At 43.6% G+C, this 22,481-nt stretch overlaps 1 protein-coding gene across 6 annotated transcripts in view; it reads right to left on the reverse strand.

Moving 5' to 3' along the window:
• Positions 1-927: 927 nt before the first annotated feature.
• Positions 928-22,481, reverse strand: part of PSD3 (pleckstrin and Sec7 domain containing 3) — a 119,278-nt gene continuing 97,724 nt past the window's right edge. For all 6 annotated transcript variants that reach the window (XM_088054687.1, XM_005530931.3, XM_014259658.2 and 3 more), the window contains 4 exons: positions 21,219-21,376; positions 20,261-20,405; positions 16,939-17,082; positions 928-10,623 (listed from right to left, as the gene is read on the reverse strand). In XM_088054687.1, coding sequence (XP_087910813.1) covers positions 10,411-10,623; positions 16,939-17,082; positions 20,261-20,405; positions 21,219-21,376 — 660 coding nt within the window. In that variant the 3' untranslated portion in view covers positions 928-10,410. The remainder of the gene's footprint in view (positions 10,624-16,938; positions 17,083-20,260; positions 20,406-21,218; positions 21,377-22,481) is intronic.

Genomic DNA, 22,481 nt, shown 5'->3' on the forward strand with positions numbered 1-22,481 from the left:
GTCTTACCACTCATCTAAAGGCAACATACGGAGGAAAAATATAAAGAAACAGTCACCTCAGGATAGTCAAACATTCACAGAAATCTTAGGAAGAAACAACATGTCTTCCTCATTATTGTTCCAAGTACAAGCTGCTAGCCCTGTTGTAAAGCTTGGGCATGACCCACCTGTGTTGGACACATCCTCTTCATCTGCCCACTACATCTGTGACAAACTCTCCACAGAGTGTACTAACTTCCCATGCTGAGCTATGTCCCACCCAAGAACTGCAAGAACAACACTGTTTGCTGTGTCTTGTACAGACTATTTCTCCTTACTTTGGATAGGCATAGTTTCTTAACCACTCCCACCTTTGCCTTTATACACTCCATCTTTTTCTCTACTGTCTGACTTTCATGGTTCCTTTCTTCCCACACACCATGGCAGCAGCAATTCCCAACCTCAACAGTGAGGAGTGACCTCCTCACAATTTTGTGACCTCCTACAAATTTTGAGATCAACTCCCAACCATTTCTGAACAGCTGTTTGCTGCAGTCTCACTGTTTAATCCACATGCTGGTAAACCCATTTTAAATCAGTTAATTCTCTTTTTGCTGTCTCTTCACAGCAAGCAGGGGTAGCTCTGCAGGCTACACACCCTGAAACAGCTTGAAGGGATCTACTCTTGTACAGGTGCAGAAGGAAGGGAGACGTGTTCCAGCTGCCCTCACACAGAACTAATGTGCACAAAGTGCCATTGGTTACCCCAACCACAGGTGAGATCCAGACTGTAAAGCAGACAGTACACATGTGCTTCGGCTCAGGAAACCTTGAAACTACTGACTGCCAGGAGTCTGAAGCAGGACAGCCACTGCAAAGCCACCTTCATGTTCTTACTTGTAGGAACAACTGTCAGGGTTCAAATAAAAAACATTCAGCTGCAGAACATGAAATACATTTGGTTTATTTCTTTCTAAAGTTTGTACATATACATATATCATTATACATATGTGAGATCCTTCAATAGGGTTGCTTGAGTTCAATGACATAAAAATTATTGAGAAGCTTGCAGGCTCTTTGTTGCCCGTAAGCAACATTTATTCCAACTTATAAAAACACAGAGGAACAGATTTATAGTCAGGAACATGGACACAAGAGAGAAGTCTACTTTATATCTCACAGTTTCAATACATCAAAGGCAAATTATTTGTCTGTATACTGTAGGCTTACTTTATCAGCAATGATAAAATAGAGGAAAATATTTATATACAGTCACCTCAAGTGAAAAATAAAGCAATGTAAACTTAAATTCCAAAATATTATTTTAAATGATATAACAATATCCCCAAAAGTCCTTCTTCCAAGGGGAAGAGGACTGATTAAGTGCCTTCATTTATCAGGAAATGATCATTCTAAGTACCAGATACATGAAGCAGAATAAGGGAGGGCATCCTGTGATACCTGTAGAAAAGAGTGATAACTCTGCTTCAGGAAAGCATCTCTGTGTAAGCAAGTATATGTTTGAGTCCTTATGGACATCAGCAGCACATGGAAAAATCTCCCCTAAACCAGGGCTTGACTTAAGTCTGCACAGCTCTGACTCCAACCACCCAGCATACTTTTCTGGCCAGGCCTATTCCTAGGGACAAAACGGGGTGTCCTGGTGGTAGGACAGCATCAAACCTGAGATGATGACCTCCCCAAGAGTCAGAATAGCAAGTTCCATGCTGCTGGAAAAGATTTAATGGCTACCTCAATGTTGTTGCTTCACAGCAGACCAAGAAGTTACCACAAAGCGGCGAGACTGGGACTGTGTCTCTAGTGTATTACATGAAAAACACTCCAGCAATTCAGTGATGAGAGTAAACTGAATTCAAGGTTACCAGAAAGAAGGTTCCTACACATCACAAAAGCAATAGGAGACCACCCAGAGGAAAGGTCTTGCAAGGACTGCTGTCAAGCCCTGTAAGGTTAGTTCTGCACACAAGAGATGCATAAGGTGTATGTACACGCATGTGCAAAATATTTTTCTGCACTACCACTGCTGAGTTATGCTTCCCACATGGCTACCAAGCAACATTGACTGAAAATTCAGTCCTCTTTCTCAGCCTAAGAGAAAACAACAGCAACAGCTCAGGTGGAGGTAAATGACACTTCTTAACTGTGACTCTGAAACTGACAGTGCTCACCCACATCTTCCCATCACCATGGAGGGCAGGAAATCCAAGGGAGAAGCCCAGTACCTGAAAAAAGATTACAGGACTACAGCTTGCCCAAAGCAAGGTGACAGGGTGGTCCCTTTCATTTCATTCCAAGCTGCAGCTCACTTGTGTCTCAGTTCTGCAAGACATAATCACTCTGGCTGTGGTCCAGTGAAGTGCAAAGGCATAGTTTCACTGAAGTTGTTCATGTTGCTTCAACCTAACTCCATGATAAAGAGTTTTATGACTCCAGGTGAGAATCACACCTCAGGTTTTGCTCTCTCTTTCCAAGAACAATGCAGATCATGATACTGTTGCCCTTACTAGATCACAATAGGAAAACCCACTGGGTTTCCCTATGTCTTTTTCCTCAGACCAGCAACTTGTTAAAAGGTTGTTTAATGCTCCCAAGGGAAACCTCTGGAATGCATACGAGATGCCCAAGAGAGATATTTCAGCCCTGTTGCTCTTCTTTTGCCTGCTGATGAGCCACTCTTCTGGAAATTTGTACAGTTACAGAAAAAAACCCCCCTCACTACTGCTGTACGGCTGTATCTGCAGGAGACATCACAGGCACCTGTCCTTCTTGGACACTTTGGACATGATGTCCCTTTGCTGAATTTTCACAGAGCAAGGTCAACATTTTCAGAAGTAAAGCTGTGTATTAGATCCCCAGAGCATGATTTTCAGAAGTAGTCAGCACGGATGCTCCTTGTACAGGCATCGGCTGATACAGACAGGGAGAAAGTCAGCCCAGTGTTAAGCTAACAGAAAATTCCACCCACTAACTCTTGCTTAGACTCTCAAATATATGCCTTGCCTTCAACAAGCAGAACAACAGGCAGCCCCTGGTGGACAACACATGAAGATCAAGGCAGCTCAAAGTACACCATAAATCTGCAAAAGGTCTGATAGCTGTTTAAACTTATTTGAGAACAATTAGAACAACACGCATCCTAACAATGTCTGCAGCTTCTGAAGTGCTTTGGCCAAACAAGCCTCAGAAAAGAACAGTGAGCTTTGCAGTGCTGAGCCATAGAAGCCATACTTTACTTATGAAATACACACATCTATAGGCATGTTTGCCAAGCAATGTAAGCCTCAGAATGCACCTCACACAGAGGAGTGATTTTAAAGTTTTTAAATAGCCAAAAAACTCTGTCCTTTTTAGCCAAATTATAATTCTAGACTCAAGTAAGAGGACACATTTGTCATGAATATGTACAAATTTAAAAAAAACCCCAACCACAACCCACCCCTGTTCTCATCCTACAGTCTTTCAGAATCTGACAGCTCTGAGCATGAGATTTTCGTAAGTGTGTGAGTTAAGACTTATATTACCAGTAGAGTTTGGCCTCTGTGGTGACACAGACAGACTCGACAGCATTTATCTCCCTCTTCCCAGCAAGAGGCTAAGGGAAGTTGGAGACAAACAAGTCTCCATGGTAGCTTAGCTAGCTGCTTTGTCACTACACCATGATACTCAATTGGCCCAAGCTGAAACTCGCCTGTTTAGACCAAAGGTATCTTCTTGTGCTAGTCTCATTTAGGAGAGTTACAGGCAGGATCACTGCTAAAGTGGATACTAATTACAGTGGTTTCTGTCAGAGAAAAATCCAGCCCTTGTAGCTTGCTGCACTTTCAATGCTTGCACTGCTAAGTGATGTACCTTCACTGGTCCAAATAAACCTCTGGCCTGTACCCGAGCTGGCTCCTGGCCCAGATTTAAAAGCAGATGCCATGGGATGTCCCTCATTGATTAAACATCTATAATTTTTATGGAATAATTAAGTGTTCAAAGGCAGGGAAGAGATAACACTTTGGACTAGCCTAAATTTGCTCTTTCTGACCACAAGTGCAGAGTGAGGTCAATGGTCCAACCTTTGGGAAAGTTCTTACTTGCATTTGGCTCTAATAAATAACTACAACACAACCTTAATGAATCTATCAAAATGTATGAGCAAGGGACATTCTCTCAGGCAAAGCTGGGCCTGCCTCCTTTCAATGTTCAACTGTATGTTACCGTCAGCAGAGCAGATACTCCCAGATGGCATTCAGACTTTTTGCATGGAGCTGTCCTTCTTGGTCTCATGTAAACCAGTCTCCACACAAAGGGACTGTGCTAGGCCTGGATAAGGGTGCTGCTGTCACAAGGGAGAAAAGCAGCAGGTGCTAAGGACAGTTCCTCAAGCAGCACAGACTAGAGAGAAAAGGAAGCCAGCATTTCTCGTTACTCCCAGCACTAAGGGCAGTGCTAGAGCTCACAGTCTCCAGCAGGTGACCAGCCATGGAGGGTGGCACTGGCTTCTTCTTACAGCATCATCGTCCTGTGCAGTAGTGCTCAGCTCAGGTGGTATAATTTCTCTGAAGGCTGACAAAGCTGCTTCTTCCTGGAGCTCAGGTCCCCACAGTGAAGCTCTAGGTGAAGCAGTTCACTATGCTGCACCTATGTTCCTGGGAGAGCTCTGGGAGAGAGGAGAGAGGCGAGGCCAGACGTACTGTGTCTATCTGCACTAAAAATATCCTTTAAAAAGCACAAGCTGCAGACTAGCTCTTTCTGAGACAGCTTCTATGGTTCATCCCTCTAGGCAGCCTAGATACCAGATGCTGAGAACACATGCTGAGGAGCAATGATTGTGCTCTGATGAGAAACGTTAGAGAGACTTCTTAACTGCCCCCTCAGAGCAGATGTGACGTCCCAAAGCCTGGGGAGAGCAATACTGGAGAAAATTTAAACAAGCAGCAAGCTGTAAGATTGCTTTGCCATAAGATGTATATACTGCCTTTGACCCTGCAGAAGCAGCCAGTTTCCAACAACCTGGATACTAGAAGAGTAGGAATGCTGCAAGTGTCTGGTCTAAGTGTGGGAGAGGGAACTTTGCATCCCTGCAGCATAACAACTAGAGGATCACGGCAGTCTAAAACTCGGTCTCACACCTCCCAGCTATAACTGTGGCTGGAAACACAGGCTACCGACAAGCAGAGTGAAAAAGCTGTTCACAGGGTTATCCATTCAATGCAGCCCTGCTTCAGAGCAGGTTTTCTCGATGCATGATGGGAAAGTTAAATTTTCTGGATTTCTGCAAGCGTGGAAGGAAACAGACCTGTTATACAGAAGCAGCTGAGGTGTTAAGATGACAGACAAGAGCAGCTTGTCAGAAAAGGAGGAGGAGCTGTCAGACTAACTGCAATAAGACCAAAATTCATTTAAAAATGGAGAATGCAGACACAGTAACCAGTGTGCCATCTGCAGAGAAAAGCCTTTTGCACTTTCCAGGAGAACACTGCCATGCAATGTCTCCAAGAAGCTTGATGATGACCCTGTCACCTCTGACTTCCTCCACTGCCATAATCATGTCTTCACTGAATGGCCTGCTCCAGTCAAGCAAGTACCTCATTTCTCCACTGGAGAAAGGAAAAAGTTTTGGCTTTTTCAAGTCAGAAGAGCAACTATCTTTGTTATCCAAAGGCATTGGAGCTGTGAAAAGTCACTGACCAATTCCAGTCCCTGGAGGTCTGCTAGGCTGAACTTCTCCTCAAAGCAGGGTTTTGCAGAGCACTGCTTTCAAGGAGAGTCCCTTAACGGGGCCTTAATGGACAGACTACAACCTGGGAGCAGGCAAGATCAGAGGGAAAGTATTTTAGTGACGAGCTGTTACTAATCATTAGAAAGTTTCTGGTAACCATTTTCAAGTGAGTGGCTACAGACAAAAAACTCTGAGTCGGCAACACAGCTGAACAGCGTTCCCGCACAACTCTGGTGCATCAGTCACTCTGCTGGCTGACTTGCCTCTCTACATCAATTGAAAACACAACATAAATACTGGCTTTAGAAGCTACAGTCATGTTCACTAGTTCATGCGTAATTTATCTGCAAGATGCAGACAAACACACATTCAGTCCAGGGAGTCTCTTTCACAGACACTGATGAACAAAAACCATCTCAATCAGTCCCCTGCATCCTCCTGGCTCACAGAGGAGACTGGCATTGGCTTCAGAAGAGTCTCACCCACTTTGGCTGCTGGGTGGGGAGAGGGGAAGGCAATTTTCCCCTTCTCCATCAGATCTCTGCTGTCAGGTGCAGACTGGGGCGGCCCTTTCCTGTCTCTCCTTCCTTAGCAAATGGTTCAGCCCCTGGAGGATGAGTAAGCCAGCAATGCTTCAGAGAAGGGCGGATCTGTCCAAAACCACTGTCTGCACCTTAAGAAAGGGGAAGCAAGGAGGTGCTGACCCCAGCCTGCTCCCCTCTTTGCATCCCTGCTCTACATGCAGGCAGAGGCTTCGCCTGAGCAATGATAGTGCACTGGAGCAGGGAGGGTGACAAGGAAGGATGACACCTCCCTGCATCCCCAATGCAAAGGCTCTCCTGCATGCACACATGCTCATGGCAGCCAGCCAGTAACTCCTCCTTGCACTGAGCACACCCAGAAAACTGCAGGCTTCTCCAGTGATTTGCAGCTCAAGTCCCAGAGGAGGGTTGGAAACCAGCAGAATATCCTTACATACTGCAATCAGAGCTCCTGAGCCGCTGCAGTCAAGCACTGATCTCCCCTAAAGGCAAACATTTCAGCCAATAAAGGCAGCATGCAGGGTACCATGCAAAGCTACCTGGTCAGACTCTCTGCCTGAGAATCTGCCCCTTTATAGCATCATCAGGAGGGAAAAAAAAACAAATTACAGTACTGATTGCTAGATGAACCTATTCCCAAGGGAGGGCAGGAGTCTTACACTTTCACAACAGGATATTTTTTCTTGGTCTCCAAAGCATGCATTTCTAAATGGGTGCCTGGGATGTTAATAAATTGTAAAGTAACAGAGGAAAATGGCATTAATTAAAACTGGAGCAGAAACTATAAATTCTGGGTAAACTAATCTGCATGCCTCAGCAGCCTCAGCAAGACTGTTCTAAGCTCAACAAATGTTTAATGACTAAAAAATGCAGTGAAAAACTGCATTCAATACAATTAGATGAGACCTAAAAAAAATACGCTAATCCGTTTACAAGTATACATGGAAATAGATAGTAAATAATGAAAAAAAAAACCCTCTCTTTAGCAGTCCACTTTTTGATTTTTCCCATTGCTTCAAATCATCTTTTCTGCAACGACTTTGAAGAGGAATTATCCAGTTTCTGTGTCAAAGTTAGAAAATGCACTTAACAGGAGAAATTTCTTTTTGAGCTCAGCAATTTAACTGGAATTTTCAGCAACCAAAATCCATTAAAAGCCAAGAAAGAAGAAAGTTAAATGTCACCTCTTTGCATTTTGAAGCACTGCACTCCATAAACACAAGAGGTTTGCCAAGCATATTCTAGCCTGCCTTCAAAAAGATCATCTAGTCAACCCAACCCTGACAGCCAAGCATGGCCATTTACAGATCTGTACCTTTTCTGGGTTTTGCTTCTGCTGTTCTGGCCAGGATGGGGATAATTTCTGCCCTAGCCAGGGGTATGGCTTGGACTTGAAGGTTATTCTATACTATCTCATGTCATCTTCCAGGAACAGGGGAAGATGTCCCTTCTGGGTTGGGGTGTTGGGAAGCAAGTGGTTGGGTATTGTTGGCGTCTGCATGGTGAGCATTCTTGAACACTGTTGCTGTTTACCATTCATTTTCTTATCTCATTGCCGTTTCCAGCAAATTGTTTTCTCACCCTGTGATCTTTGCCTTTTATGCCTCCAATTCTCCTCTCCAGCCCACTGCAAGGATGGCGAGGGGAAGGAGGGAACGAGCAAGGACCATGTAGTGTGTAGAGTCTCAGTGGGAACACTGAACTGGGGAATAGCACTCCTTAATCAAAACAGAGAGGTCAAGTTTTCTTCCCAAATGTGCATCCAGCATTTCCCAACTGAATTGCTTCTCTCTGTTCTGCTTGTCTTTTTCAACCTCCAAAGCATGACAAACAGCTGGAGGGATCTATCTTTGTTACCCCTCCATGAGCTGTTGTTCTACCACTCTTAATTACTCCAAATAATCCTTCCCAGTGAGCACTACCATGCATCTCTCTACACTGAGTCTCCCCATGCAATAAGCTGCACCACATCACTCTGGCCCCAGAAGGAGAAGATATCTCTCTTCTTCAAGAAGAGAACTAAATGTTAAATCCACCTTAGTAGGAATGCACAACTTCTAAAGCCTCAGCACTTGGGAAACACTGGCAATTTCTACTCAGGACTCCGCAAGCTTTTAGCAACGCGGCCAAGGTTAGGAGCCAGCCTCCTGACTTTTAGCACGGAACAGCCACTCTCAGTGGCAGATGGATGCGCATCCCAGCATCATTTGTGAGAACAGTCTCATCTGGTTTTGCTGCCAGGCTGGAACTGCAAGGATCAATTTTCTCTAAAACCACACATCTGAGTATGCAACATCATTGTTACAGCCAACAGTCAGCAAAACACCAGGAAAGCTGTTGCATGGTGGTACTTGGTAGAGGAGGCAAGTCATGCAGTGCCTGTTAAGGGCCTTTTCTCTTCGATCATTCCCAGTTCTGCTCACTGGTCTGGCAGCTCAATAAAAACTAGATGAATTGACTTGGACCCTTGGGAAGCCTGACAGAACACACCCAGGTAGCAATTTTTTTGATGTGTGGCCCTTTGACTACTTGGGCTGAAAACACCAGTGCATTTTTAAACAGTCCTTGCACTGATCTTGATGCTTCTATATGCATTAAAGATTGCATTCATCAAGAAGCTGTCCTGTGCCAGGCACAGCAGAATGAACAGCAAGGAGCAATTTTCAACTGGTTCTCAACATTATCTCCCCAGACGCTCTGAGGGAAAGGCCAGTTTGGTTGTACTACTTCACATTGGGAAAGGGCGACACAAAATGGGAGAGACCTGTCCAAGCTCACCCTGAGGGCCAGTATTAAAACAGAGATTAAAACTCAGATAACAGGTAACAGGAGAGCCAGAACTCTCTGCAGAGCCATGACACTGCCCAGACAAGAGAGACTGGGAAGCAGGAAAATTATTTCTGTGTCATCTTTCCGCTCTCTGTGCCTGAAAACTGCTGGCCACCCCAAGGGTCTATGGCACAAACAGGAGCCTTTCAGGTGTGAAAAGATCTACCCATGGTGGTCTCTCCTGGTCCTGTGCTCCCCTTGGAAAGCCTGGCACAGGGTATGCAGGAACTGTGAGGAGGCACCAGCCTCTTCCAACCGGATGTGAGCTAAAGAAGGAAAATGGAAAACGGAAGAGAATCCTTTTCTGAAGAAAGTGCTTTGTCACTATGAGAGGAATTGAAAGCAGCTCTCTGTGCACACCAACAAGGAAACCCCTGGAAGGGGAAGCAACAGGACACAATATATCATAAGGCTCTATATAGCAGCTAAGTGAGAGCGTATAGTTAAAAACTACGCAGAGGCCCTTTGTCTTTAATATATATAATTAATACATAATGCTAATGGCTGACATCTACAGCAGCCTTCTTTGCAAATTAATGTGAAGCCCAGATAGCCATTCCAACTGGGTAATCCCTAATATTCCTGACTGCAGAGACAAGCAGAGACAGCATGGGTTTGGATGCCTTCCAGCCTGCAAACTGAGGAAAAGGCTCTCTGCTTGGAAGGAAGCAAACAAATTATTCCAATGCTATCATCCCAGCATTGCCAGAGGTTTCCAGGTTTCATTCCTTCACACTCACGTGTCCAGGGTCAATGCAGCAACAATAAGCAACAGTGACTATTTACTGTACCACCTGCTGCTAAGTACCAGTACCAACATGCCCCATATTGTCAGGAAACTAGTGTTCCCAGCAGCCTAGCCTCTAGTCAGCCTTCTGCAGCTGCATGTTTGCACAGCTCTTCTTACAGCTACAGCTCACATTCATAGCACTGCAGCACTTGTCCAGTTATTTTTCCCACCCACCACATAAATAAAGTGACAAGTGACTTGAGAGATGAAAGCCACATGCCGATGGGAGGAGATAAATGGGGAGGAGACAGAATAAACGTCACAGCGCTCTACGCCTTCCCCAGCTCCTTTAGAAACAGAACAACACAAGAAAGTCCCAATGCTTCAATTGCTAAATGATAAATTAACAAAGCAAAGCAAAGCAGGAGCAAAGACATCTCCCACAATCTGCACAGAAACAGCAAAATATACAATAGAAAATGTCACTAACACCCCATTCAGGCAGATGCACTTATTTTTTGTGAATGACAGGTTATTAAATGAAAAAATTTTGACCACCGATACTTTGCTGCATGGCTGTTCCCCTAGTTGTCATTTCCACTCTAAGTGACCTTCTGCTTAATGCTGGGTGTTTCTGGCCTGTAGTCCTTCCTCTCCGAGACATTGCGTTTCACCTTGGCACTAACTGGAGACTCCTGATTCAAAGAAGGACTTGAGTGGGATTTCTTCAGTCCTGGTGCATCATTCTCTCCTCCGCTCAGCAGCTCCTTCACCCCTTCTTTCAGTAGGCCAACATAAATCTCATAGCGACTTTTCTGGGAAATGAAAAGAAAGGCCCAAATCAGTCTGGAAGAAATTCTGCAGGGGCACATGAGAGACCTCCTAAGTAACATAACGCTTTCTGCTGGCCTTGAAAGCCAGGAGCTCAACATGTGTGTGAACAATGGTGCCTAATGTGGATATGAACAATAGTGGCTAATATAAATTGAACAAAGATGATTTCAGGCAGACTGAGGCCTGGGGTGCTGTGTAATTAGATGTACTCAGTTCTGCAGCACAAAAATTCCAATGCTCTGCTGACTGGTGGCTCCCATTCCAAGTAACACCACCAAACAAAAGCTTGCTACTTTAGCCATGATGAGATGTAAGCTGTGTTCATACATACTGTGATCCTATGTGCTCAGGTACAGATGGAGATGAAGTGCACTAAACCAAGGAAAGTCTTGCTCTGGTGCAATCCTCCACTTCCACCAGCAGGTCCTGCTTTATGTGCTTTTCTTATCCATGGGGGAAAACCAAAGCAAGGTCTAAGTTCGGACTGTACCAGCATGGCCACCACTAGGCACATGAGAGAATCTTCTGAAAGGCCAGATCTTAACCAAAAGGAGCAGATGAGAGGGATATGACAGCAGCATGGTATGTTCTGCTGCTACATCACTCATAGGGAATGATGACAGTTGCTGTTTGTCCAGACACTTGTATTTTTCAACCGGAAAAACTTCTCTTTAATGTGCCACATGACCATTTGCTCTATTCCTTGTCAGGACCAGAGTTTTCCTCTCCAACGGGAAGATTTTGTTCTGTTTTCTACAATTGCATCATTTTCCAAGAAACAATTTGGCAAGGAAGAAAATGAGGGTGCAGTAACAGAAGATCCCTAAAGAGTCTCAAAAACAGATATTGGGGCAGGAGGTCCTGGAACAGAGCAAACCACTTCACAGGATTTATTTAATAACCTGCCCCTAATATATCCACTAAAGATATGGTGCAGGCATTGTAATTACAGTGATCTCAGTGTGCTGGGAGTCAGGGAAGGTGGATCATCCTGATTGTTAACTTGTATTTCAAACTGGCAAAACAGCAGCCAATGTGGCAAAACAGCAGCCAAGCTATTATGTTCCTGACAGAGGAAAAAGTATTTAAGAAAATATTTTAAATTTTCTAATAAAATAATAAAGTTCTGGTGAAAAAATTTATTTGAGGGCAGGAAGTCAAAAAACTTGGTAACCATTTTGAAGTGTGGAATATAAAAGGGAATAAAAAAAGGAGAAAACATGACTGGCTTTTGAGAATCCTTTGAATAAACAAACCCTTATAGAGGAGAATTGTAGCAAAATCCTCCTACAAATTAAATAAAAAAGCATTCCTATGACTTCCATATCTGTAGCTGGAGCTCCACAACGTGAGAGACAAACACATGAAGCAGGTAAGATGTGTCATTTAATAAAAATGGAAAAACAACAAGAAGAACCCTGACGATGATGCACTGAGCTGATGGATGATTCATCACAAAATGAACCAGACACTTCTGTAAAAGGCCAGCTAGTGCTCTCAGCTTGCGAACAGTGTAATATCATGCAATGGAGAGGGGGGGCTTTACTGCTGTATGGATTTATGCTTTTACTGGTCCAGTAAATACCACCAGAGTCTCAAGACTCAACAATCAGAATGGAAATCCAGGACCTGCATGTGTGCAAATGGCCATTTTACCCTGGACTTTGTGGGGCCTTGGCTTCTATTACAATTAATCAACACGTTCCTACTTTGATTTCAACCCCAACAAAGCTGGTCTTTCAGTGACCTGACACTTGAAGTTAGTAATTCTGCCTTAAAAGAAATTAATTTGGAAATTTCTGTCGAGAAACAAAAACCACAGAAGTTGAAACCATTCAAAAGCTTCTGCAACATTATCTCTGATGAATGAATGCACATAATAAAGAAGTATGAGGTAGCCACGCATCAGTATTCTGGCATCACCTCTCACCTGACAGCATTCAAAAAGATCTTTAACTATAAATTTTCTGCAATAAACAACAAATATTTTGCCATCTGATGCAGTACTTCCTCAGAGAGCAGGCAAACTGGGACAGACAAACAGAAAAACTGTTCCTTCTGTGGTGTGTATAAGCAAAGACACCATCAAAAACAAATACTACTGGCTGCATACCTGAACAAGGACTGGTAACCTCCTGGTTTACCTCCCCTCCATCTCATTAGTCTTTCGTAAGGAACAAGAATGAAGACTTCACCAGTGTGTGAAAAGAAATTGTAAGGATCTACAGACAAGGAAAATGGCATCTTCCTTCCTAATGGTACCATGCTGCTACCTTAGGGACTCACCGGCTTTTTTGGTGTCTTTCCTGAGACGTATCAGCATGGCCCTTTGTACACAGACACTAGGTTTAGCCTGCAGTCTCAGTCTGAAAGAGACAGCTACAAAATCCTGCCTCACCTGACTCTTGCCTTTTCATTTAACCTCATGCAGCAAGCTTTTTCACCACCTCCTGCCAACCCGGACAGTACGCTGATGTGAAGGGAAGGTCTCCATTCACAAAGTTTCCATTCAAAATTTTCATATAGCTCAACATTTAGGTTTGGTTCAGGATTTTTACTGCCTCATAGTATAATAGAATAAACTGAGTTGGAAGGGGCCCACAGAGATCATCCAGTCCAATTCCTGTTCCTGCACAGGACCATCCACAAGAATCATTCTATGCGTCTGACAGCGTTTTCCAAATGTTTCTTGAACTCTCTGTGACCACTTCCCTGGGGAGCCTGTTCCAGTGCCCAACCACCCCTGGATGAAGAACTCCTCTCTAATGTCCAGCCTAAACCTCCCCTGACACAACTTCAGGCTATTCCCACACATCATCACAGACAGATCCGTGCCTGTCCCTCCTCTTCCCCTCACAAGAAAGTTGTTGACTGCAATGAGGTCTCCCCTCAGTCTCCTCTCCTCCAGGCTGAACAAACCAAGGGACCTTAGCTGCTCCTCACATGGCTTCCCCTTAAGGCCCTTCATAATCTTCACTGCTCTCCTTTGGAGGCTCTGGGGTTTCGTGTGTTTCTTATACTGAGGGGCCCAAAACTGCCCCCAGCAGTCAAGGTGAGGCTACCCCAGTGCAGAGCACAGCAGGACAATCCCCTCCCTTGCCCAGCTGGTGATGCTGTGCCTGATACACCCCAGGACACAGCTGGCCCTCCTAGCTGCAAGGGCACTGCTCACTCATATTCATCTTGTCTTGACCAGGCCCCTTTCCATGGCATGGCTCTACATTTTCTCACTCCTAGGGTTGCCCCATCCCAGATGCAGAATCTGGCACTTTCCCTTGGTGAACTTCATACGGGTGGTGATTGTCCAGCCCTGTAATTTGTCAAGGTCTCTCTGCAAGGCCTCCTTGCTTTCAAGGGAGTGAATGGCTCCTCCCAGTTCTGTATCATCTGCAAACTTGCTTAGTATCCCTTCCAGTCCTGTGTCCAAGTCATTCACGAAGATGTTGAAGAGCACAGGGCTATGGACGGAGCCCTGTGGTACCCCACAAGTGACAGGTCACACCAGTCTGATGTCACTCTATCCACTGTAACCCTTTGTGCCTGACCCATGAGCCCATGAGCCCCATGCTCACCCATCACACGAGGGATTTATCCAGCTGAGTGCTGGACATTTTCTTCAGAAGGGTTCTGAGAGAGACAGTATCAAAAGCTTTATGAAATCAAAAAAGATTGCATTAACTGCCTTTGGTTGATCAACTAAGTGGGTTATCCTGTCATAAAATGAAATCATTGAAAGCAAATGAAAGCAGGACTTTCCTCTCATGAAGCTGTGCTGGCTGTGATGATGGCTCCAGTGTCCTCCTGGTGTTTCCCAATACTTCCCAGAAGAATCATTTTCTCTGTAATTTTACCAGGCACCAAAGTGAGACTGACAGACCTGTAGTTTCCAGTGTCACCCTTTTTGCTCTTCTTGAATACTGGGAAAACACTAAACAGTTTCCAGCCAACTGGGATCTCTCCAGACTGTTCATATATCATCTAGGGAAGTTTTGTGATGACATCAGGCAATTGTTTGAGGTTTCTTGTATGAGTCTCATCAGGCCCCATATATTTGTAGAGATCCAGCTGGAACAGCTGACCCCACACAACTTCAAGGTTGAAGCTGGGAGCTGATCATTCTCATAGTCATGGTCCTCCAGCTCAGAGCACTGACATCCCCCTGGTCTGTCATCCATATTGAAGACAGAAGCAAAGACTGCACTAAACACCTCTGCCTTGTCCATGTCCCTGTTTGTGAGATGACCATTCTCATCCTGTAAGAGGCTGATGTTATTTCTACACTGCCTTTTGCCATTAATACACCTTTTAAAACACTCTATTGTCCCCCACAGTTCTGGCCAGCTGCAACTCCAACTAAGATTTGGCCACAGAAATTTTCTTGCTACAACAGTGACCAGCATCTCTCTCTGCATTCTTCCCACGCCACCTGACCTTGCTTCCACACAGCATAAACCTTCCTTTTTTGCTTTAGCTCCAAAGGAAGATCCCAGAGCCTTCTACCTCATCTGTTTTGACTTCCAACATTTTGGAATTGCCTGCTCTCACAGCCCTTGGAGTGGTGTCTTGATAGTTCAACATGGTCTGTGAAATCTGTGCTTAGTGTAAAGGTAACACAGGCACACACATCAGCACCTTGAATTACCATTTCTCCCACAAAACTGAAGTTGTGGCCACAACCTGCCTGCTTAGATGAGCATTCCTTCTGAGCTGATCACTTATCTGAACTACACAATTCAAATGCTGTTTGAGACTCTCACTAGTGAAGAGGACATGTCTTGTTTCCTGGACTACACTAGTTCTGACTTGTACTGAGGTACCTGAAGAATATCTCAAAAGATCACCCTGATAAAATTGACAGGAAACAGAAAAAAACCCCACAACAATCTACTCCCCCATCAATATTTCTATAAATGTTTAACACTCAGCTTACGTAACATCCCAAGCTTCTAAAAGTGATAGAAAATAAACTGTGCCAAGAACCCAAAGCTAAGAAACTGCTTGATCTTCCAAGTTTTACAAGATCCACACCAGAGAGAAAGTGTGTGACTTACTCTGAACATCTGAGTACTCTGTTCAAAACTGACACTGTGCCATTGATCACAACCCCTTGATCTCAATTGTTCAGCCAAATCACCTTATTGTCAATTTTCCAATCCACTTCATCAGCTTGACTACAAGCACATTAGAGGAGACAATGTCAGAATTCTTGTCAAAGTGAAGAACAAACAACATCCACTGCTCTCCCCTCATGCATCACACCAAACATCACATCATAAAAGACTACCACGTTAGTCAGGTTATGATTCCTCTTTTATAAAGCCATGGTGATTGGCTTTGCTACAGAAAAGTGAAACTCAACACAGTGGTTACAACCCTCTGTAAAAGCAAAAGTATGCAATAAGTTCAGGAGTAAAAAGAGTCCCTCTAACAGAAACTGACAGCATGGGGCACAAGGCTTATTTCAGTTCTGAAGGCTTGTGCTATGCTGCCTCCAGCATCAGCTCTGGTGGTCTCATTTGTCTTATCTGCTCTTCCTCTTTTCCAGACTATGTATTTTCCTTGCCAGGCAGTGCCTATTTAGAGTAGGATCCTTTTAGACTCAAGGCAACAATGACTTGCAGTCCTGAGGGAAAAAGCTCAAAGGTGTAGTTGTAAGAAATACCAGACATCTGCTGGGCTGGCAATTCATTCCCACATAAATTGTGGCAGACACCATCACAGATAAAAGCTAATAGTCAGATACTCAAAACAACCTCCTAATGCATCTGCCCAAGTTGCATCACTCAACCCTGTGATCTTTGTATCTTTAATTCTACCATCTTCCTTCTCATCCTGACATCCATCTCAGTGGTATACAAATGCCTTTGACAAGGGAGGCATGCCTATGACTATGACTATAACTTCAGCATAGCAGTTCCTTCAGAACCTACTAGTGGAAGACAATTACCATGATCTTCATTTCTGCAGAATGCAGTCATTCTCTAGAGACTGAGGTTCCAACACCAGGCAACATATTTTGTACATGAAGATCTTAAAACCTCTTCACACAGATACATCAGGAAGGACAGGAGTCTTGTTTTTATCCTCCATGTTACAGACTAGGAGCTAAATTCACAGCTAAAAAAGTTCTCATCAGAAAGAAGAGCCACATCCCAGCATCTGCAACTGCTGTGACTTTTCTGTCTAGCAAGAACACACTTCCTAGGGAACTGAAGTGAAAAATGCAGAACTTCAGGACTGTACCCCAAATATAAGACCATTCATACCCAAGAAGTAATAATGTTTCCCATATATACCTCAAATTCCAGATAGTGGTCCTTCAGTTTGTAATCATCTACTTCCTTGCCTTTGAGCTTCTTGTCAGGAGGATAGGAGCGATGTTCAGCAAGCTCAGTGGAGATCTGCTTCAGCTTAGCTTCATGGGACTTCAGCTGTTCATCCTTCAGAAACACATTAGGCACTTAAGTGACAGAATCTAAAATATCCAATAAGCAAAGAAAAATAGAGAGGTTCCTGTACCATAATACCTCATCGTTTCCTTTTCTATCATCCCAGAGTGCTGCCACCAACAGCTCTCTCAAAGGCACTCAAAGTGGCCAAGCTTGCTGAAAAACTCAGCAGCTAGCAGATGCCACTGAGAAGGAGAGCAAACCTGTCATCCATTGCCTTGCTGTGAGCAACACAAGCAGCTTGCTGTCGAGCAACGTGACTGACAACATGACACTTTTGCTCTAATACATTTTTTGGTAAATTAATTAAGACTGTTGTGTATGCAGACAAACCAAGGGCAGAATGAGACAGGCAGAAAACCCTGCCTCAGGTCTTAGCAACGTAAAAGGCATTCTTTCCAGGATAGAAAAGACATGGAGTCAGGGCCCCTCCTTCTATTTCTGCACTGCCAAAAGCTCTCTGGTGTGTGGTTTCTATTTGTTTAGAACAATACAATGCATTCAGAAGAAGAAGGGCTGTCCAGTCCCCCAAAAGTATACCATTTTGCTAAGCTTTTATCCCACTGTGCAGCTGGAGAAAGTGAGGAGCTGCTACTCCCACTTTCTAGGCAATTTCCTTTATCATAATCCCAGGCCCACTCACTTCCTCCAGTCCATCTGTCAAGCTAACCTTCCCTCATCTCAGAAGGTTTCCATCTCCTGCAGGATGGCCTTCTGTCCCATTTCTAGGCTTGGATCTGAAATTCTGTTTGAATTAGGTGAGTCCAAAATAGACACATGATCATGCAGATATTGGTGAACTAGCCAAGAGGCAGTACCCAGGTCAGCCCCTGTGTAGGCACCTTGCCTCAGAGGAGGGAACAGCTGCCAGTGTTGTCCCTCAGTGGTGTGGTTCTGAGTGCAGCCCACAGCTCAGATGAAGCCCACAGCTCAGATGAAGCCCACAGCTTCAAACCTAGCTCAGACATGCCTGCACTGCACTGAGTCACACTGGGTACTGAGCCTCTTGGCTCGCTGAGCTGGAGCTGCAGAAAACAGCAGAAAGGGGGAAAACTTCTACAGACGATGATAGCTAAGCCCCAGTTAATCTTGTGTTTCAACTCTCTTGCAGGAGAACGGAAGAAAGAAACATGTGGGATAATGTACCTCCGCCTAAACATTGTAGGGCTGAAACCACTTGATTGCCAAAAAATTCTTGTTGCTGTTAGTTACTACCCTAAATGTGCCTGCTCTCTTATTAGTGCCCAATCACTCTTACATTAAGTTGATTCCCTGGTCCTAGGGACATCCTGTGGTAGTGAGCTCTACAGCCTGATGACAGGAGGTCTTTGAGCAGCTATTAATACAGCACTTGCCATTTTCAGGGCACCAGTTTTGGAGCTTTTGTGTGTGCTGTGCATTCTCAGAAAAAAAAAAAAGAAAAAATCCAACAGCCTAGTAGATCTTTTCTAGATTAGTTCTTCCTTTATATATAGCTTTGTCACATCCTTCTTTGGTTGGACTAACCAAGATCAGACACTGCTCTGCTTTTGAAAAAAAATCTGGTACAATGATCTTCCACAACCTGTCATCATATCCAACCTCTTCCTTACCCATGTTAGGTCCTCACTGCACCCCAACTTCTGGCTGACCAGGAACAGACCCTTTGAAGAAGTAGTGTCCATCATGATTCATCCCACAAAATCCTAAACATCAACCACAAGGATTTGACAATTTGTATTTTTTTTTGTCTGCCAAATGAGAAACAGCCTGCTGGCAGCTTTTCCGCATTGACAGATGAAAGTAGACATGTTTCTGTTTGCCTTTGAATTTATCTACTTTGAACACTTAACATTCTTCTGCTTGTCTAAAACAGCTTATCTTGTTTCACTTTTTGTGTCTCTCCTTCTCCAAGATACAAACCACAGGGTTGTGATCTATCTTTTCCCTTTCCAGATTAAATGGAAACAATGAGACTAGAAAATAACGTGCTAAATGGAACAATCACACAGAACAAAAATTAGTAAAATAACTTACTTTGGTGATGGGGGTAAATTATGGAAGCCCCATACTATATTTTTAAAAAGATATGCATGAGCAAAAAGTAAAACTGCAAGGATGAGACAAGTTAGTATTATTTTTTACATGACATGCTTTAAACTTTAACCCAGAGCAGAAGATGATAAGTCAGTGACCACATTGTAAGAAGAAAGGCTACTTTCATGGAGAGAGAAAAAGTAGGGGCAACCAAAAAAAAATCCACACCCTTAGAGAAACAGATTTTGAGACAGTGGTTTCTAAGGATAGTTGCTAAGCTATGAAGATTGTTAAAAAAAAAACAACAAATGTATTTAAGAAGCAATCCAGCATGGGCAGATCACGTCAAAAGGTACAGGAAGATGTCAAGAAGTATAACCTCTGTCATTCTGTCAATCTGATCAACATAATCAGTATCATATTCCTGCCAAAGCAGGAGGAATTCCAGGCAGGCATTGCATCTCCATAAGTATATAAGCTATGAGCACAAGCATTTCACACAGCCAGTCTGAGACATGCAGAAATACGTGCGTTTGTGCAAGAAGCAGTAGAGCTGTGAAACTCCCTGCCATGGGATGCTAAAAGCTTGTGTGATCACAAGGGAGACTGAAGACATTAATGTATGACACAGTTTTTATATATATATATATATATATATATATATATATATATATATATATATATATTATACAAGAAATCTCTGAGCTGATAAATTAAGTCTGGAAAATCTAGTGGGAGAAATATAATTGATGCTTGTCTGATGCATCAGCTTTCATCTTTTAGCAATTCAATAAGCCAAAGGCCAGAAGTATGTCTATTTCTTCTGAAATGTGTGGTTTTCAGAAACACCCAAATTCAAAAAACCCCAATCAATTAGTATTTGAAAAGTCCTCTGCAGGGCCATAATTACAAGAAGAAAATTTTTTATCTAGTACTATTTTCTTCAAAAACATAAACCAATTGTATTTGATTCTGTTTCTTTTCTCTCCCTACTTCAAATCTTGCGTAAGGAAATGAGCAGAGATTTACTATGCAAGCCTTTTCCTCCTAGAACTGCTAGTGGCAACAGCTATAAAACAGTGACATGGACCATCACCCAGTGTCCAGCCAGAAAAAGAAATCATCATCTACCCTCTCTATCAAAATGTCTCACCTGAGATAGCTTTGTTGTGGTGGCTGGCAGGAGTGGGCGACTGAACTTCTTCTGAGAGCCAATGGCTGCTGGAAAGGGTGGTGCAGAGAAGACAGCAGCCACACAGTTAATCTTGTTGATCCAGATCTGCATTTCTTCTTGGCTCCTGGGGAAGCAACACATATTAAGCACTTGTTGACTCAGCCTCTTCTACCTCTTTCCATCCCTTCTACAGCATCTATAAGTCAGAATAACCAGAACTGGACAAGTCTTGGAGCCTGCTCCATCTTCCTGCCTATATTTGCAAGCACTCAGTCACAGGCTGGCTTGTGGTTAGGTCTGTACTTCACATGTTTTCCTAATCCAATCCAAATAACACAGGTGGCAGAGCCAACTAATGCTATGATTCAGATGTATGTCCTAAGGTCTCAGTTGCACTGGACACCACAGATCTCTAGGAGGTTTCACATGAACCTCAGTAGAAAAGGGCTCAGAAACAAAAAGGTAGGTCATCTGCTCTGTCTGGATATCACACCATGAAAAGCTTAATCCAATTACTACCTAATTCTTATTTTAGGTAGTAACTTTGTTTCTAACCACAGCATATCTTCTAGAAAGACACTCGGCTAGGACCTGATGACATCATGAGACAGACAATCCAAGACTGCCTTTGGTCATTTGCTTCAATGATTAATCACCCTGACTTTTATAAGTTTGTGCTTTGTTTCCAAATTTAATTTCCTGGAGCTTCAGCTTCTAGCTGCTCCATCTTGTTATGCCTCTCAGCTAGATTAAAAGCTGATGTTTCTTTCTCATGCACTACATGTGCACTCTAATCGCATCACTACTTAATCTTATTTCTGATCAAATAAACAGATTGAACCTCTTAAGTCTCTGTTTTAACCTGTCCAGGTAGGAATTTACTCCTCCTTCAGCACTGCTTTCTTTCCTCAGTGAGTGGCACGAGGAGAGCACTTACTGGGCTTGGAAAAGCAGGACTCTCCAATCTGCTGTTTTAAGCTTGAGGACATTGGGCTTCTTCTCATAGTCTGTTGCCTTGGATGCCAGTGCATGGTGCACACTAACTGCATTCTTCAGATCTTCCTCCGACAAAGCCTTTTCTGGCTTATATTCATCCTGCAGGAGACAACAGGGGGAAAACAGCCTTTTATTTCTGCATGTGCTATTCCTTTTTTCCTTAGACTAGGGAAAAACCAGAGTTCAGAAATAGTAATAGATTATATGAACTAATTGCAACCTGACTTGCACACCTGTGGTTTCCACTACCTTCAACATGTTTTCCTTTCTCTTTCTTTCTCTGTTTTGATGTCTTTCCAAGGGAGAGAAGTAGTTCCACTATGTGCTTGACAGGAAGAGATGTAAGCAGGAAGTATTTGACTATGACAACAGCTGTGGATTATTTGTCTTCATTTCAAGAATCCTTCATAATCAGCTCCCCACCTCCACTGCTCATCTACTTGCATTCTCAGCCTCTACTGCCTGATTTTAATTTTCTCAACCCATTACCTTTGTAGCTGCTCCTAGACAAGCCCTCACAGAGTGCAGAAGCCTCCTTACCAGTGTACACAAAGCAAGTTACAGCAAACTCCTTTAAATCTCTCTGATGAGGGTCTACAAACAGCAAGCACATCTCTATCTCGGTTTCTGACGCAATTCTAGCACTAGAGGACAAAAACAGGGATTCTTGTTTTGCAAGCATCAGCCTGGACGCAGTCTTTGATCTGAGTGACAGAAGCTGGACAAGGGTATAATGGAGCCACAAGTTCCATCCAAAGCCCACATGGCTTGGGAAAGCCAGGAGCTTTCTGAAAGAAAAATTATTTGCCAGCAAGGCTGCATCACTTTGTTTCTGAAGGGCAGGCCAAAGCAGTCTGTAATTGACTCTATTTCTCCCCCTTAGTATATCAAAGAAATCAGTCTCACCTGGAATATGCACCAAGTGTGACGGCTGCAAAGCAGTGAAATAACTCCCTGCAGGCATGGTAACTATTGATCCTGCACTTGAACACAATTTACGAGATGAGGTTTAGCAGGAAACAGTGCAGGACACAGAGCGTGTGCAGGGACAGCACTTAGCTTCAACATCCAGGGAGGCACCCACTTGAGAGATGACCTGGTTAATGTGCATGAATTCTTTACAGAATTTCTCTGGCATTACATCAAACACGATTGCAGCCAGAGGAATCTACACCACTGTCAAAGGTATCTGAGCTTACCACCA

Source organism: Pseudopodoces humilis, chromosome 4 (assembly GCF_049639895.1).
Source record: "Pseudopodoces humilis isolate 2021_Gansu_Grassland_sample_001 chromosome 4, ASM4963989v1, whole genome shotgun sequence".
NCBI classification, from domain to species: Eukaryota; Metazoa; Chordata; class Aves; order Passeriformes; family Paridae; genus Pseudopodoces; species Pseudopodoces humilis.